Consider the following 17,944-nt stretch of genomic DNA (forward strand, 5'->3'; position numbering starts at 1 on the left):
TTACAAACTTTGATTGCTACATTTTCTAAAATATAATGTTGAATAATAATGTCCATTCAAAGTAAATAATCACATTGTGCTTTCATTCATTTGTCCACATTTAACTTATACGTAACATATTTAAACAACATGATAAATTAAAATAAATATAATGCAATATAACTTTCTGAAATAATGAAATGAAAACAATAGAGCCAATAAAACAGCTTACTGTTTCTAAACAAATCTTGTATGTATTTAAAATTGATTGAAAATTAACATAACTTTGTAGAAATTACAAATGCATCAGTTACCATATTTTTAAACTTAATCTGAATTTTATTCAGGCATGCTGTGATTCATGGGGTTGCAAAGAGTCGAACACGACTGAGTGACTGAACTGAACTGAACTGATTTTTCTTTTTATTATTGAATTATATTTGTCTTAAATGTTATATTAGTTTCAGTTCATGTGGAGTATAGTCATTCAATATCTTTATAGATTATACTCCATTTAAAGTTGCTATAAAATATTGACTGTATTCCCTGTGCTGAACACTACATCCTTGTAACTGACATGTTATATACTTATTTTACACCTGTTTGCACTTCTTAATCCATTTCACTGATTTTGCATAAGCATCTAGTCTTCGGCCTTCTGGTAACCACAAGTTGGTCCTTTGTATCTGTGAGTCCATTCATTTTGCTTTTTAAGAGTCAACATATAAATGAAAACATACAGTATTTGTCCTTCACTTTCTGACTTACTTAGTATGATATCTCTAGTGGTATCTGTGTTGCTGCAAATGACATTATTTTATTCTTTACTGTGACTGAATGTTATTTCTTTTTTTATAATTTTACTTCATTTTACTTTACAATACTGTATTGGCTTTGGCATACATCAACATGAATCCGCCAAGGGTTTACACGTGTTCCCAATCCTGAACTCCCCCCCCCACCTCCCTCCCCATACCATCTTTCTGGGTCATCCCCGTGCACCAAGCCCAAGCATCCTATATCCTGCAATGAACGTAGACTGGTGATTTGTTTCATACATGATATTATACAGGTTTCAATGCCATTCTCCCAAATCATCCCACCCTCTCCCTCTCCCACAGAGTCCAAAAGACTGTTCTTTATATCTGTGTCTCTTTTGCTGTCTCACATACAGGGTTATCATTATCATCTTTCTAAATTCCATATATATGTGTTAGTATACCATATTGATGTTTTTCTTTCTGGCTTACTTCACTCTGTATAATTGGCTTCCGTTTCATCCACCTCATTATAACTGATTCAAATGTATTCGTTTTAATGGCTGAGTAGTACTCCATTGTGTATATGTACCGCTGCTTTCTTACCCATTCATCTGCTGATGGACATCTAGGTTGCTTCCATGTACTGGCTATTATAAACAGTGCTGTGATGAACATTGGGGTACACGTGTCTCTTTCAATTCTGGTTTCCAAGATGTGTATGCCCAGCAGTGGGATTGCTGGGTCACAAGGCAGTTCTATTTGCAATTTTTTAAGGAATCTCCACACCGTTCTCCACAGTGGTGGTACTACTTTGCATTCCCACCAACGGTGTAAGAGGGTTCCCTTTTCTCCACACCCTCTCCAGCATTTATTGCTTGCAGACTTTTGGATAACGGCCATTTGAACTGGTGTGAAATGGTATCTCATTGTGGTTTTGATTTGCATTTCTCTGATAATGAGTGATGTTGAGCATCTTTTCATGTGTTTGTTAGCCATCTGTATGTCTGCTTTGGAGAAATGTCTATTTAGTTCTCTGGCCCATTTTTCTATTGGGTCATTTAGCTTTTTGGTATTGAGCTTGTATATTTTTGAGATTAGTTGTTTGTCAGTTGCTTCATTTGCTATTATTTTCTCCCATTCCGAAGGCTTTCTTTTCACCTTGCTTATAGTTTCCTTTGTTGTGCAGAAGCTTTTAATTTTAATTATATCCCATTTGTTTATTTTTGCTTTTATTTCCAGTATTCTGAGAGGTGGGTCATAGAGGATCCTGCTGTGATTTATGTTGGAGTGTGTTTTGTCTATGTTCTGCTCTAGGAGTTTTATAGTTTCTGGTCTTACATTAAGATCTTTAATCAATTTTGAGTTTATTTTTGTGTATGGTGTTAGAAAGTGTTCTAGTTTCATTCCTTTACAAGTGGTTGACCAGTTTTCCCAGCACCACTTATTAAAGAGATTGTCTATAATCCATTGTATATTCTTGTTTCCTTTGTAGAAGACAAGGTGTCCATTAAAAGCAAGTAAGTAAAGTCACTCAGTCGTGTCTGACTCTTTGTGACCCCATGGACTGCAGCCCACCAGGCTCCTCAATCCATGGGATTCTCCAGGCAAGAATACTGGAGTGGGTTGTCATTTCCTTCTCCAGGGGATCTTCCCAACCCAGGGATCGAACCCAGGTCTCCCAAATTGGAGGCAGACAAAAGTGTCTGAGCCAACAGGGAAGCCCAAGGTGTCCATAGGTGTGTCCATAGGTGTGTGGATTTGTCTCTGGGCTTTCTATTTTGTTCCATTGATCTATATTTCTGTCTTTGTGCCAGTACCATACTGTCTTGATGACTGTGGCTTTGTAGTAGAGCCTGAAGTCAGGCAGGTTGATTCCTCCAATTCCATTCTTCTTTCTCAAGATTGCTTTGGCTATTTGAGTTGTTTTTTTTTTTTTTTTTTTTTTTTTGTATTTCCATACAAATTGTGAAATTATTTGTTCTAGCTCTGTGGAAAATACCGCTGGTAGCTTTATAGGGATTGCATTGAATTTGTAGATTGCTTTGGGTAGTATACTCATTTTCACTATATTGATTCTTACAATCCATGGCAAGCTATGTTTCTCCATCTATTAGTTTCCTCTTTGATTTCTTTCACCAGTGTTTTTTTTTTTTAATTTTCATTTTTACTTTATTTTACTTTACAATACTGCATTGGTTTTGCCATACAATGATATGAATCTGCCACGGGTGTACATGAGTTCCCAATCCTGAGCCCCCCCTCCCACCTCCCACCCCATATCATCTCTCTGGATCATCCCCATGCACCAGCCCCAAGCATCCTGTATGCTGCATCAAAAGTAGACAGGGGATTCGTTTCTTACATGATATTATACATGTTTCAATGCCATTCCCCCAAATCATCCCACCCTCTCCCTCTCCTATAGAGTCCAAAAGTCCATTCTATACATCTGTGTCACTTTTGCTGTCTCACATACAGGGTTATTATTACCATCTTTCTAAATTCCATATGTACGTGTTAGTATACTGTATTGGTGTTTTTCTTTCTGGCTTACTTTACTCTGTATAATAGGCTTCAGTTTCATCCACCTCATTAGAACGGATTCAAATGTATTATTTTTAATGGCTGAGTAGTACTCTATTGTGTATATATACCACAGGTTTCTTATCCATTCATCAGCTGATGGACATTTAGGTTGTTTCCATGTCCTGGCTATTATAAACAGTGCTGCGATGAACATTGGGGTACACGTATCTCTTTCAATTTTGGTTTCCTTGGTGTGTATGCCCAGCAGTGGGATTGCTGGGTCATAACCTCATGTGAAGAGTTAACTCATTGGAAAAGACTCTGATGCTGGGAGAGATTGGGGGCAGGAGGAGAAGGGGACGACCAAGGATGAGATGGCTGGATGGCATCACGGACTCGAAGGACGTGATTCTGAGTGAACTCTGGGAGATGGTGATGGACAGGGAGGCCTGGCGTACTGCGATTCATGGGGTCACAAAGAGTTGGACACGACTGAGCAACTGAACTGAACTGAACTGAACTGAAGGCAGTTCTATTTGCAATTTTTAAAGGAATCTCCACACTGTTCTCCATAGTGGCTGTACTAGTCTGCATTCAAAGCCATTCTGACTCGTGTGGAATGTTACCTCATTGTGGCTTTGATTTGCATTTCTGTGATAATACGTGATGTTGAGCATCTTTTCATGTGTTTTTTAGCCATCTGTATGTCTTCTTTGGAGAAATGTCTATTTAGTCCTTTGGCCCATTTTTTGATTACATCTTTTTTTTTTTTTTTCTGGAATTGAGCTGCATCAGTTTCTTGTATATTTTTGAGATTAGTTGTTTGTCAGTTGCTTCATTTGCTAGTATTTTCTCCCATTCAGAAGGCTGTCTTTTTACTTTGCTTATAATTTCCTTTGTTGTGCAGAAGGTTTTAATTTTAATTAGATGTCATTTGTTTATTTTTGCTTTTCTTTCCAGTATTCTGAGAGGTCAATCATAGAGGATTCTGCTGTGATTTATGTTGGAGAGTGTTTTGCCTATGTTCTCCTCTAGGAGTTTTATAGTTTCTGGTATTATGTTTAGATCTTTAATCCATTTTGAGCTAATTTTTGCATATGGTTTTAGAAAGTGATCTAGATTCATTCTTTTACAAGTGGTTGACCAGTTTTCCCAGCACCACTTGTTAAAGAGATTGTCTTTACTCCATTGTATATTATTGCCTCCTTTGTCAAAGATAAGGTGTCCATATGTGTGTGGATTTATCTCTGGGCTTTCTATTTTGTTCCATTGATCTATATTTCTGTCTTTGTGCCAGTACCATACTGTCTTGATGACTGTGGCTTTGTAGTAGAGCCTGAAGACAGGCAGGTTGATTCCTCCAGTTCCATTCTTCTTTCTCAAGATTGCTTTGGCTACTTGAGATTTTTTTTGTATTTCCATACAAATTGTGAAATTATTTGTTCTAGCTCTGTGAAAAATACCGCTGGTAGCTTTATAGGGATTGCATTGACTCTGTAGATTGCTTTGGGTAGTATACTCATTTTCACTATAAGATTCTTCTGATCTATGAACATGGTATATTTCTCCATCTATTAGTGTCCTCTTTGATTTCTTTCATCAGTGTTTTATAGTTTTCTATATATAGGTCTTTAGTTTCTTTAGGTAGATATATTCCTAAGTATTTTATTCTTTTCATTGCAATAGTGAATGGAATTGTTTGCTTAATTTCTTTTTCTACTTTCTCATTATTAGTGTATAGGAATGCAAGGGATTTCTGTGTGTTGATTTTATATCCTGCAACTTTACTGTATTCATTGATTAGCTCTAGTAATTTTCTGGTGGAGTCTTTAGTGTTTCCTCTATAGAGGATCATGTCACCTGCAAACAGTGAGAGTTTTACTTCTTCTTTTCCAATTTGGATTCCTTTTTATTTCTTTTTCTGCTCTGATTGCTGTGGCCAAAACTTCCAGACCTATGTTGAATAGTAGTGGTGAAAGTGGGCACCCTTGTCTTGTTCCTGACTTTAACGGAAATGCTTTCAATTTTTCACCATTGAGGATAATGTTTGCTGTGGGTTTGTCATAGAGAGCTTTTATTATGTTGAGGTATGTTCCTTCTATTCCTGCTTTCTGGAGAGTTTTTATCTTAAATAGATGTTGAATTTTGCCAAAGGCTTTCTCTGCATCTATTGAGATAATCATGTGGCTTTTATTTTTCAATTTGTTAATGTGGTGAATTACATTGATTGATTTGCAGATATTGAAAAATCCTTGCATCCCTGGGATAAAGCCCACTTGGCCATGGTGCATGATCTTCTTAATGTGTTGTTAGATTCTGATTGCTAGAATTTTGTTGAGGATTTTTGCATCTATGTTCATCAGTGATATTGGCCTGTAGTTTTCTTTTTTGTGGCATCTTTGTCAGGTTTTGGTATTAGGGTGATGGTAGCATCATAGAATAAGTTTGGAAGTTTACCTTCCTCTGCAGTTTTCTGGAAGAGTTTGAGTAGGATAGGTGTTAGCTCTTCTCTAAATTTTTGGTAGAATTCAGCTGTGAAGCTGTCTGGATCTGGGCTTTTGTTTGCTGGAAGTTTTCTGATTATATTTTCAATTTCCGTGCTTATGATGGGTTGGTTAAGATTTTCTATTTCTTCCTGGTTCAGTTTTGGAAAGTTGTACTTTTCTAAGAATTTGTCCATTTCTTCCACATTGTCCATTTTATTGGCATATAACTGCTGATAGTAGTCTCTTATGATCCTTTGTATTTCTGTGTTGTCTGTTGTAATCTCTCCATTTTCATTTCTAATTTTATTGATTTGATTTTTCCACTTTTGTTTGTTGATGAGTCTGGCTAATAGTTTGTCAATTTTATTTATCCTTTCAAAGAACCAGCTTTTGGCTTTGTTGATTTTTGCTATGGTCTCTGTTGTTTCTTTTGCCTTTATTTCTGCCTTATTTTTAAGATTTCTTTCCTTCTACTAAATCTGGAGTTCTCCATTTCTTCCTTTTTTAGTTGCTTTAGGTGTAGAGTTAGTTTAATTATTTGACTTTTTTCTTGTTTCTTGTGGTATGCCTGTATTGCTGTGAACTTTCCTCATAGCACTGATTTTATAGTGTCCCGCAGGTTTTGGGTTGTTGCGTTTTTATTTTCATTCTTTTCTATGCATATTTTGATTTCTTTTTTTATTTCTTCTGTGATTTTTTTGGTTATACAGAAGCGTGTTGTTCAGCCTCCATATGTTGGAATTTTTAATAGTTTTTCTCCTGTAATTGTGATCTAAGCTTACTGCATTATGGTCAGAAAAAATGTTGGAATGATTTCAATTTTTTTGAATTTATCAAGGTTAGATTTATGGCCCAGGATGTAATCTATCCTGGAGAAGGTTCTGTGAGCACTTGAGAAAAAGGTGAAATTCATTGTTTTGTGGTGAAATATCCTATAGATATCAATTAGGTCTAACTGGTCTATTGTATCCTTTAAAGTTTGTGTTTCTTTGTGAGTTTTCTGTTTAGTTGATCTGTCCATAGTTGTGAGTGGATATTAAAGTCTCCCACCATTATTGTGTTATTGTTAATTTCCCCTTTCATACTTGTTAGCATTTGTCTTACATATTGTAGTGCTCCTATGGTGGGTATATATATATTTATAATTGTTATATCTTCTTCTTGGATTGATCCTTTGATCATTATGTAGTGTCCTTCTTTGTCTCTTTTCACAGCCTTTGTTTTAAAGTCTATTTTATCTGATATGAGTATTGCTACTTCTGCTTTCTTTTGGTCTTTATTTGCATGGAATATCTTTTTCCAGCCCTTGACTTTCAGTCTGTATGTGTCCCTTGTTTTGAGGTGGGTCTCTTTTAGGCAGTATATATAGGGGTCTTGTTTTTGTATCCATTCAGCCAGTCTTTGTCTTTTGGTTGGGGCATTCAACCCATTTAGGGTTAAGCTAATTATCGATAAACATGATCCTGTTGCCATTTACTTTATTATTTTGGGTTCGGGTTTATATACCCTTTTTGTGTTTCCTGTCTAGAAAATATCCTTTAGCATTTGTTGGTGAGCTGGTTTGGTGGTGCTGAATTCTCTCAGCTTTTGCTTGTCTGTAAAGCTTTTGATTTCTCTTTCAGATTTGAATGAGATTCTTGCTGGGTACAGTCATCTGGGCTGTAGGTTATTTTCTTTCATCACTTTAAGTATGTCTTGTCTTTCCCTCCTGTCCTGAAGTGTTTCTATTGAAAGATCTGCAGTTATCCTTAATGGAATCCCCTTGTGTGTTATTTGTTGTTTTTCCCTTGCTGCTTTTAATATTTGTTCTTTGTGTTTGATCTTTGTTAATTTGATTAATATGTGTCTTGGGGTGTTTTGCCTTGCATTTATCCTGTTTGGGACTCTCTGAGTTTCTTGGACTTGGGTGATTATTTCCTTCCCCATTTTAGGGAAGTTTTCAACTATTATCTCCTGAAGGATTTTCTCATGGTCTTTCTTTTTGTCTTCTTCTTCTGGGACTCCTATAATTTGAATGTTGGAACATTTCATATTGTCCTAGAGGTCTCTGAGATTGTCCTCATTTTTTTTAATTCTTTTTTTTTCCTCTCTGATCATTTATTTCTACCATTCTATCTTGCATTTCACTAATCCTATCTTCTGCCTCCATTATTCTACTATTTGTTACTATTGATGAAGTCTCAAGTGTTTTATAAAATTAGGCCTATGGGATTGTCTTGAGGAATAAAGACAACCAAGTTATTTTAGGTCTTCCTCTCTTCCTTCCAACCTAACCCTTTGGCAATTTGTCACACACCCTCAACCCTTATACAATTTGGTATTTGATATTAAGCCCTTTTCTTGTCACCCTTTTATATACTTGAAAAGAATTCATAATTGTGATATAATTTATAAATTTATACATAAAATTTATTCACATATAAATTTTATGTACATAAGCATAAATTTATTCAGGCAGAAATCTTTAGATGAAGGAGCTGGAGTGAAAAAATATAGTGTACCAAAAATATTGTGGATTCTTAAGTTAAAAATGCACATTAATTATCCAAATATTAGGTTAGTTAATAATTTCCACTTTTTGTGTAGTATTTTTAAAAATTATAATTTGGTTGCATTAGGCTAAGCATCTAGCAAAATATTAAGTGAGACAAAATAGCTTATATATGTGAGAAACCTATGGACCTATGCTGTGAAAAAGTTGGAGAGGAGTATAATTTTAGTGTATGAAAGTGAAGATGAAATTTATGTATATTTCTTAAGCTAACTGCATTAAAGGTTACACACAATTGACCAGATTGTCATCTTGTGTAGCACTTTTTCTTGTAAATATTGCTTTCCTAATTCTTCTCTTGAAGACTCATACTTGTGTTTTAGAGGACATTTGATTTATATAAGTGGAGGATAGAGATTTGTTAAAAAGTATTAATGTGGGATGAGAAAACTATAGCACTTTTTGTCAATAAACTGTATTGTTCTTACTGAATATTCTTGTTAGAATTGTATTATTCAGTGAATATTATTCTATTATTATTTATGTTCAAATATGTGTTTTATGTCTAGAGACTCTTGGGATATTACCTTAGTACACATTTTGATTTCAAATTCTATATAAGTTTTGGGGATGATTACTCCCAAATACAGTAACATTAATTACTGTCTAAATCTATTGCAGTGTTCCTGAATACTATGACTATGGTCATGGAGTAAGTGAGGATATCTATGACAGCTATGGTAAGACCTTTTCTTTACTAAAACAGAAATCAAAACATTCATCACTCACTGAAAATTCAGAAATTACTTCTGTCTTTCTAACTCCAGTTTTGTTAGAAGTCCAGGTCACACTGATTTATGTAATTGCAGGATGAAATTTTACCTAGAGAGCCAGAAAATTGAACAGATTAATTTTGATCAAAATTCCAAAAGCGATTAACCACAATCATAGATAATTTTCAACAGCAACAATGAACATTATGAAAAGTGTCTTTCTTAAATGTTTCACTATTCCCATTGTCTGACTCATTGATATGACAGCAATGTTGCAACTTTCTGTTAACATAAAGATCATTAGAATAATACACAGTTCAAAGATTTATAAACTGTTAAGGACAGAAATTGTAACTTTCAAGTTATTTTTATTGCATGTAGTTCCTGAAAGTGCTAAATAATTATTGATTCATAAGAGTTAATAGTCAGTGTGCATATCAGTCTATAAATTAATTTCAAAACTACATAATTTAATTTAAAATCCATTTAAAGTTAATTGTATTTCAACTCAGTAATACTATTGAGTGCCTATGGTGTATCAATACAGCACATTACTTTAGAAGTATAGTTTCTGGTTTCTGAAAATATATGTGCAGTATCACCAGTTGGCTGCCTTGAAAAACAGCATTCCTTTAAATGCTCCCAGTCCTAGATTTTTATTAAAATAATATGAAGGCCAATCTGTTCCTCTTTATGAGAAGCAGCAAAAGAGATGATGAACGCGGCCTGTGTTTGGGGCTCCATGTAATGAAGGTGCAATACTCCATTGGGACAGGGAAGGACATGTTCAGACATTGGGAGAAAGTGCACCCTCCTCAGAACAGAGGCATCAAATTAACTCACTTCTCTGGTGACTATCATGAGGCCTATTCAGAAACAGGAGCCACCATCATAATGATTGCCATCCAAAAGTTGAGTTTGTCCTTTGAACACAAAGGTACTGTCATGCTTCAGCAATATGTTGGTGTACACAATAGATATTGTCCCTCCCTGGTTCTTACTGTCTACTTTTGAGAAACATATTCCTACATTTAAAAATTGTGCTAAACTATAAATCATGTGATGAAGTAGAAGACCAGAAATCATTACTCATGCACCAAATACTTATTTAATGGCTAAAACATGCAAGCCACATCTCAATCCTGGAAAGGCTTCAGTGAACAATCTCTTAAAACTTACATTATAATTAGAATATACATTATTATTTATGAATCATTTTTTTCAAATAGAATTTTTATTTGTAAAATACAGTAATTGCCTTTCACATGTGGCACATAAATTTAAGGAAAAATCATCACCTGTGAAAATTATATACAAAATTATATACTCTGAAGAAAATGACAAGGATGAAATTGATTATATGTGACTGCATAGTTGGTAACAGGATGGGAATTTAGATTGTATCACTTTTTCTATCAATATTTTCTTTCTGTCAGCACTGTATTTTATTCTCATATTTCTTTATTTTTTCTCATTTTTATTTTTTATTGAAGTATAGTTGATCTACAATGTTGTATTAATTTCAGGTGTAGAACAAAGTGGATCAGTTACACATACACATATATCCAATATTTTTTTTTAAAGATTCTTTCCCATGCAGGATATCTATTTCTCAATTATTTACATTTAAAATGTTAACACCATGTAAATAAGGCAATAGGGAAAATGTATGAATATAAATGATTACTTCTCAGAACTTCTGATGGAGCTGCAGGAGCCATGGTCAGAAGGGCTGGACTCACCTCTGAAACCTATTCTGTTCTTTCATGTTTGTTTAGCTCTTCTGCTGCAGCCAAGTCTAGAGATAGACTCTATCACTTTATAAGCCACCCTGCTTATAAACACTAAATTTCATTCTGAATAAATTAGAATTTACCAACAAGCAATTCTCTGCATACAGAGAGCAATTGACTTATAAAAATACTTCTTAAGTGATGAGGAAAATGTAGAAAGTTGTTTGGTTTATTTGGACACACTAAGAAAGATATTAGGCAGGAATTTTTATATAATAACTTTCATTACCTAATATTTCAGCCAGATTGGCTATATTCTTAATGTTGAACAATTTAAAACATTTATGGCCAAAAGTAGACTTCTCTTTAGGATCTTGACTTTTCCTTTGGCCACCAACTTCTGTTGCCATTTTCTGACATTATTGAGCAAGTGTTAGTTCAAAAATACACTTCACCTTCAAGATAATTTGACTCACTGTTTATAAATGTTGATGTATCAACCCTTTATGCATTCTGAGTTAGGGGGTGTTTCTTGATTTTCATGTCAGAAGTGTAATTATTCTGACAGAATTTGTTTCTTTTGCTGGAGTCTGGAGATAACATTCAAGAGACAATAACCAATGCACTGCAATGCTTTTCCATGGTTTAATTCATAGAAAACAGTGGAATACAGAAAAGAATCAGGATTCCAGCAGCTCAGTGCCCCTTTCACCACCCCATAATCCGCTCACTGTGACCCATCTCTGCTGCATTGGCCCACAGAATGCAATTTGGAACTCTGAACAAAAGTGCCTGTGTTTTACACATTGCACATGTGAAATTAATCATATATTTTTAGAAAAATTTTGTCACAGATGTTAAGTGTAAGTAGATACATAGGTGTGACTAACCTAAAAATAAGTTATTTTTATTACTCTAAAAACAATATGCATACACTATAGAAAATTTAGGTTAAAAAAAGAAACTTAAACTATACTCATTTATTTATTCATTCTTTACTGTTTGTTATATGTTTCACTGATTTTTAAATCCTTCATGATACACATCTTATTTAAAAAGAAAACAAAATATAGACTGCTTTCTAAAACTCCTTATTAAGATTTTCCTATCATAAAAGTTTCTTATAGTTCTGCATTTAACAAAAGGTAAAATTTAATATATTTTCATATGCACTGTTATAATCATCCATGAACATGTAGATTTGAAATGAGATGCTCCTTTTGTGTAACCAGAAAATACAGAAACTGCTTCCCAGGTGACTCAGTTGGTAAAGAATCTGCCTGCAATGCAGGAGACCCGGGTTTGATCCCTGGTTTGGGAAGATCCCCTGGCAACCCACTCAAGTATTCTCATCTGGAGAATTCCATGGATAGAGGACCCCAGCGGGCTACAGTTCTTGGGGTCACAAAGAGTCAGACTTGAGTGACTAACTACAGTTCAGTTCAATTCAGTTGCTCAGTCCTGTCCGACTCTTTGAGATGCCATGAACCGCCCTGTCCATGAAGTTCCCAGCACACCAGGCCTCCCTGTCCATAACCAACCCCTGGAGTCCACCCAAACCCACGTATATTGAGTCAGTGATGCCATCCAACCATCTCATCCTCTCTCGTCCCCTTCTCCTGCCCTCGATCTTTCCCAGCATCAGGGTAGTTTCAAATGACTCAGCTCTTTGCATCAGGTGGCCAAAGTATTGGAGTTTCAGCTTCAGCATCAGTCCTTCCAATGAACACCAAGGACTGATCTCCTTTAGGATGGACTTGTTGGATCTCCTTGCAGTCCAAGGGACTCTCAAGAGTTTTCTCCAACACCACAGTTCAAAAGCATCAATACTTCCGTGCTCAGCTTTCTTTATAATCCAACTCTCACATCCATACATGACCACTGGAAAAACCATAGCCTTGACTAGATAGACCTTTGTTGGCAAAGTAATGTCTCTGCTTTTTAATATGCTGTCTAGGTTGATTATAACTTTCCTTGCAAGGAGTAAGCATCTTTTAATTTTAATGACTGCAATCACTATTCAAAGTGATTTTATAGTCCAGAAAGAATAAAGTGAGCCACTGTTTCCATTGTTTCCCCATCTATTTTCCATGAAGGGTTGGGACCAGATGCCATGATCTTCATTTTCTGAATGTTGAGCTTTAAGCCAACTTTTTCACTCTCTTCTTTCACTTTCTTCAAGAGGCTCTTTAGTTCTTTACTTTCTGCCATAAGGGTGCTGACATCTGCATATCTGACGTTATTGATATTCCACCCAGCAATCTTCATTCCAGCTTGTGTTTCCTCCAGCCCAAAGTTTTTCATGATGTACTCTGCATATAAGTTAAATAAGCAGGGTGAGAATATACAGCCTTGACATACTCTTTTTCCTATTCGGCACCAGTCTGTTGTTCCATGTCCAGTTCTAACTGTTGCTTCCTGACCTGCATACAGGTTTCTCAAGAGGCAGGTCAGGGAGTCTGATATTCCCATCTCTTTCAGAATTTTCCACAGTTTATTGTGATTCACACAGTCAAAGGCTTTGGCATAGCCAATAAAGCAGAAATAGATGTTTTTCTGGAACTCTCTTGCATTTTCCATGATCCAGCGGATGTTGGTGATTTGATCTCTGGTTCCTCTATCTTTTCTAAAACTAACTTGAACATGTGGAAATTTACAGTTAATGTATTGCTGAAGCCTGACTTGGAGAATTTTCGGCATTACCTTAGAAGTGTGTGAGATGAGTGCAATTGTGTAGTAGTTTGAGCATTCTTTGGCATTTCCTTTCTTTGGGATTGGAATGAAAACTGATCTTTTCCAGTCCTGTGGTCACTGCTGAGATTTCCAAATTTGCTGGCCTATTGAGTGCTGCACTTTCACAGCCTCATCTTTCAGGATTTGAAATAGCTCAACTGGAATTCCATCACTTCCCCTAGCTTTGTTTGTAGCGATGGTTCCTAAGGCCCACTTGAATTCACATTCCAGGATGTCTGGCTCTAGATGAGGGATCACATCTCTTGATTATCTTGGTCGTGAAGATCTTTTTTGTACAGTTCTTCTGTGCATTCTTGCCACGTCTTCTTAAAACCTTCTGCTTCTGTTAGATCCCTACCATTTCTGTCCTTATTGAGCCCATTTTTGCATGAAATGTTCCCTTGGTATCTCTAATATTCTTGAAGAGATCTCAGTCTTTCCCTTTCTATGGTTTTCCTCTATTTCTTTGCACTGATCTCTGAGGAAGGCTTTCTTATCTCTCCCTGCTATTCTTTTGAACTCTGCTTTCAAATGGGTATATCTTTCCTTTCCTCCTTTGCTTTTCACTCCTCTTCTTTCCACAGCTATGTGTAAGGCCTCTTCAGACAGCCATTTTGCTTTTTTGCATTTCTTTTTTTGGGAATGTTCTTGATTCCTGTCTCCTGTACAATGTCACGAACCTTTATCAATAGTTCATCAGGCACTCTGTCTATCAGATCTCGTCTCTTAAATCTGTTTCTCAGTTACACTGTATATTCATAAGGGATTTGATTTAGGTCATACCTGAATGGTCTAGTAGTTTTGCCCACTTCTTCAACTTCAGTCTGAATTTGGTAAGGCTTTGATGATCCGAGCTGCAGTCAGCTCCTGGTCTTGTTTTTGCTGACTCTATAGAGCTTCTCCATCTTTGGCTGCAAAGAATGTAATCAATCTGATTTCAGTGTTGACCATCTGTTGATGTCCATGTATAGAGTCTTTTCTTGTGTTGTTGGAAGAGGGTGTTTGCTATGACCAGTGAATTCTCTTTGCAGAACTCTATTAGCTTTTGCTCTGCTTCATTCTGTACTCCCAGGTCAAATTTGCCTGTTACTCCAGATGTTTCTTGACTTCCTACTTTTGTATTCCAGTCCCCTATAACAAAAATGACATCTTTTTTGGGTGTTAGTTCTAGAAGGTTTTGTATGTCTTTATAGAATAGTTCTTTTTAAAGAAACTGTTTGCATGTCAATCTATATAGTCATGAGATTTATATTTGGGGAGTGTTCATGTTCCCAAACCCATACAGACAATTGAAAAAGGATAGTAAAATGATGATAAATGGTAAGATTTGAGCATCATAAATTTTGAGGCTAATTAAATTAATATGCATTATTCTCACTGATTTTAGTATTAGATGATTATGAAAAGTGAGCTTTTAATTCTGCTTCTTGTTCCATAGGTTGCTCATCCTGCCATGTCCAAATGGACAGATGATAACATTGAAATATGCATGTGAACAAGTGATTTGAGGACCCACTCATATAAATTATAGATTGATGCATTTCATTAATTTTCTATATCTCACATGTTACCAAGTATCCACTTATAGCTTATGTGTAATGAACTATGTTCAGTCTTTTAAATTAATAACATCCTATTCAAAGTGTAAATCTTGCATTTCTGTTTATTCACTTATATTTTAAATTACTAATTCCTCTCTGTTACATTTTGTTTGTATCATGGGTAGAGATCTGTATTTTTATAAAATAAAGAGCTCCCAAATCTCAGTTTCCTGGCAACACCTAGACTTGAACAATGGTGTGAGGAGACTCACAACCAGCTGCCTCAGACCCTCCTCTTAATCTCAAGATTGAGTTGCAAGAGAGGAACAGGGAATGCTATCCAGGATGATTGGATCTTGCATTAAAAGACTCATGGATGGAATCTCTTATTCAGGATCCCTTCCAAAATATTTCAAGATTAACCAGTGGAAGCAGAAATCTAGTCACTGAGTACAACAGTTCACTCTGAATCTTTCCATACCATATATCATGTATCACCAGATTGAAATTGTATTTGTCTCTTTTGGGCTCATATTTCATGTTGAAGTGACAAATATGCTGACTTCTGTGAATATCATGTATCCTTTTACCCTTCACTGCAATTAAGTTATTCAAGATATTTTTCTACAATTTAATTTGAATATTAAGCTATTTTCTTACAATGATGTAAATATTTATTATTTAAATAAATATTAATATGAAATATACAATTCTATTAATATATAAAAATATAATATTTAATAATCTACTTATATTTAATAACCATCAATGAATTAATGATTATTAAACATTTCATTGATGCTAAATTATTGTCAAATTAATATTTAAATGGTAAATTTATAATAACTTGAACTTATTTTTGGCACATGACTATTTGAATTACAAAAATGACAAAACAGTTTTTACAGTTTTAAAATATTCCCTAATTTATTAGAGTCCATTGTAATTACTTTGGATAAGTCTGAATAGCTTTAAATTCAATAAGGGCGCATTTTGAATAGAGACAATGGATCAACTTGTCTTACGAATACGTTATGTAATCAATACCCTCCAAACTGAGACTGTTAGCTAAGAATGACAGTAACATTCTCATCTCAGAGAAGAAAGCTGTATGATAAAATGTATTTAATGTATAAACTGAGCAGTTAATTATGGATCTATTTCATAGTGGAATTTTAGATGACAGCAGTGTGGAAACATGGAGGGTAATACTAACACACTGTCTTGAAATAAATGAAAGCAAAAATTTTTGTGCCCTATTCTAGGACATTTGAGTGGCCTCAATTCAAGCTGAGCAGAACAGAAACGCATTCATTTTATGTCAAGGAGCTAACTGAGCCCTGTTTCAATTAAGCTGTGAAAACAGCAAAGGAAAATGAAGCTATTTGGCAAATATACTGCCATGTGATTCACAAGCAAACACTGTTCATTTGCAATATTAAATAAAAATAGGAGTTTGAGGAAATTAATTCTACAAATAAAGATTAGTTTTCTTAATATAAGCAAGAATGTATCAGTAATTTTAAAAAGAAATATATACAAAGTATCATAGGATTTATTAATATTGATGTTATTATTGAGAAATATTGAGAAAAGTGTCACTGTGATTTATTGAATTTTATTTTTAATATAGATTATTTAACTTTATTTTCAACTAAAGAACAACTAAAGAAACTGTGCTTCTAAAGTATTTTTAAAATCGGAGAATGACATTCTAACATGTATACTATCATGTAAGAATTGAATCGCCAGTCTATGTCTGATGCAGGATATAGCATGCTTGGGGCTGGTGCATGGGGATGACCCAGAGAGATGTTATGGGGAGGGAGGTGGGAGGGGGGTTCATGTTTGGGAACGCATGTAAGAATCAAAGATTTTAAAATTTAAAAATAAATAAATAAATAAATAAATAAAAGTAAAAAAAAAATTACATCCAGTTGTAAAATTAACTTAAGTATTAGTTTCTCAGTTGTGTTTGATCTTTGCAACCCCATGGGGTGTAGCCCACCAGGCTCCTATGTCCACAGAATTCTCTAAGCAAGAATACCAGAGTGAGTAGCTCTTCCCTTCTCCAGGGGATCTTCCCAACCCAGGGATCGAACCGGGGTCTCCTGCATTATAGGTGGATCCTTTACCATCTGACCCATCAGAGAATTTAAGGAAAAGCTAGTTTTCTGTCTCTTACTATTTCAGAGGTTGCAATGAAATGGATATCTAATCCAACTATTCTTAATAATAAATGCAGACTATGTTGCCTAGGAAGAAACAGCCAAAATGAGCATGGCATCATTACTTCACTGCTTGCATTACTCATTTTAAGTTAGATGTGCTCACAATGGTTTCAATTTTGTTTTGAATCCTGAACTTCTGAATTCAACAGTGTTAGAAATACTGGAATATGTGTTTCATTATTTCAGATCAAAGATTCTTAACCTTAATTTTACATTTTAAAATCAGCTGGTGAAGTTTGAAAAAAAAATACCAGTGTCCAGTTACCATCCCAGTAGAGCTCTATCAAAATATTTTAAATTGAGAAATGGTCCTTGGTTAAAAGTTTGCTGGGTGGTCTTCCTGGATGTTAAGGTTGATAATTAGTTTTAGGTGGATTTATGGGAGCATTCTGATGTGACTCACAGTCTTAATATGAAGGATCAAAACTGTGTCAGCCATATACATTCTTGAAGGTAATACAATTTATATACAGGCTACTTTCAGAACACTGAGTATTTTATAAGTGAACATTGTGTTATGGAACTGGGCACTTAAAAATTCATTTAAAAAATGAAAAATCAAATTTAGTCCCTTTTTGAGCAAATTTAGCCCCTTTTTGAAGAAGTATGTTTAAACAGTTAAGCTAAAAGTTAAGTCTGTCTAAAATTCAGTCAGTCAAAAGTCCAACTATTAGAAAAGTAATGCTCGAA

General features: G+C 34.9%; 1 protein-coding gene across 1 annotated transcript in view; it reads left to right on the forward strand.

The window, feature by feature from the left end:
• The window catches only part of KHDRBS2 (KH RNA binding domain containing, signal transduction associated 2), an 800,500-nt gene that overhangs the window by 761,383 nt on the left and 21,173 nt on the right, over nt 1–17,944 (forward strand). The window contains exon 8 of the mRNA XM_005696178.3: nt 8,925–8,983. Coding sequence (XP_005696235.2) covers nt 8,925–8,983 — 59 coding nt within the window. The remainder of the gene's footprint in view (nt 1–8,924; nt 8,984–17,944) is intronic.

Source organism: Capra hircus, chromosome 23, assembly GCF_001704415.2.
Source record: "Capra hircus breed San Clemente chromosome 23, ASM170441v1, whole genome shotgun sequence".
NCBI lineage: Eukaryota > Metazoa > Chordata > Mammalia > Artiodactyla > Bovidae > Capra > Capra hircus.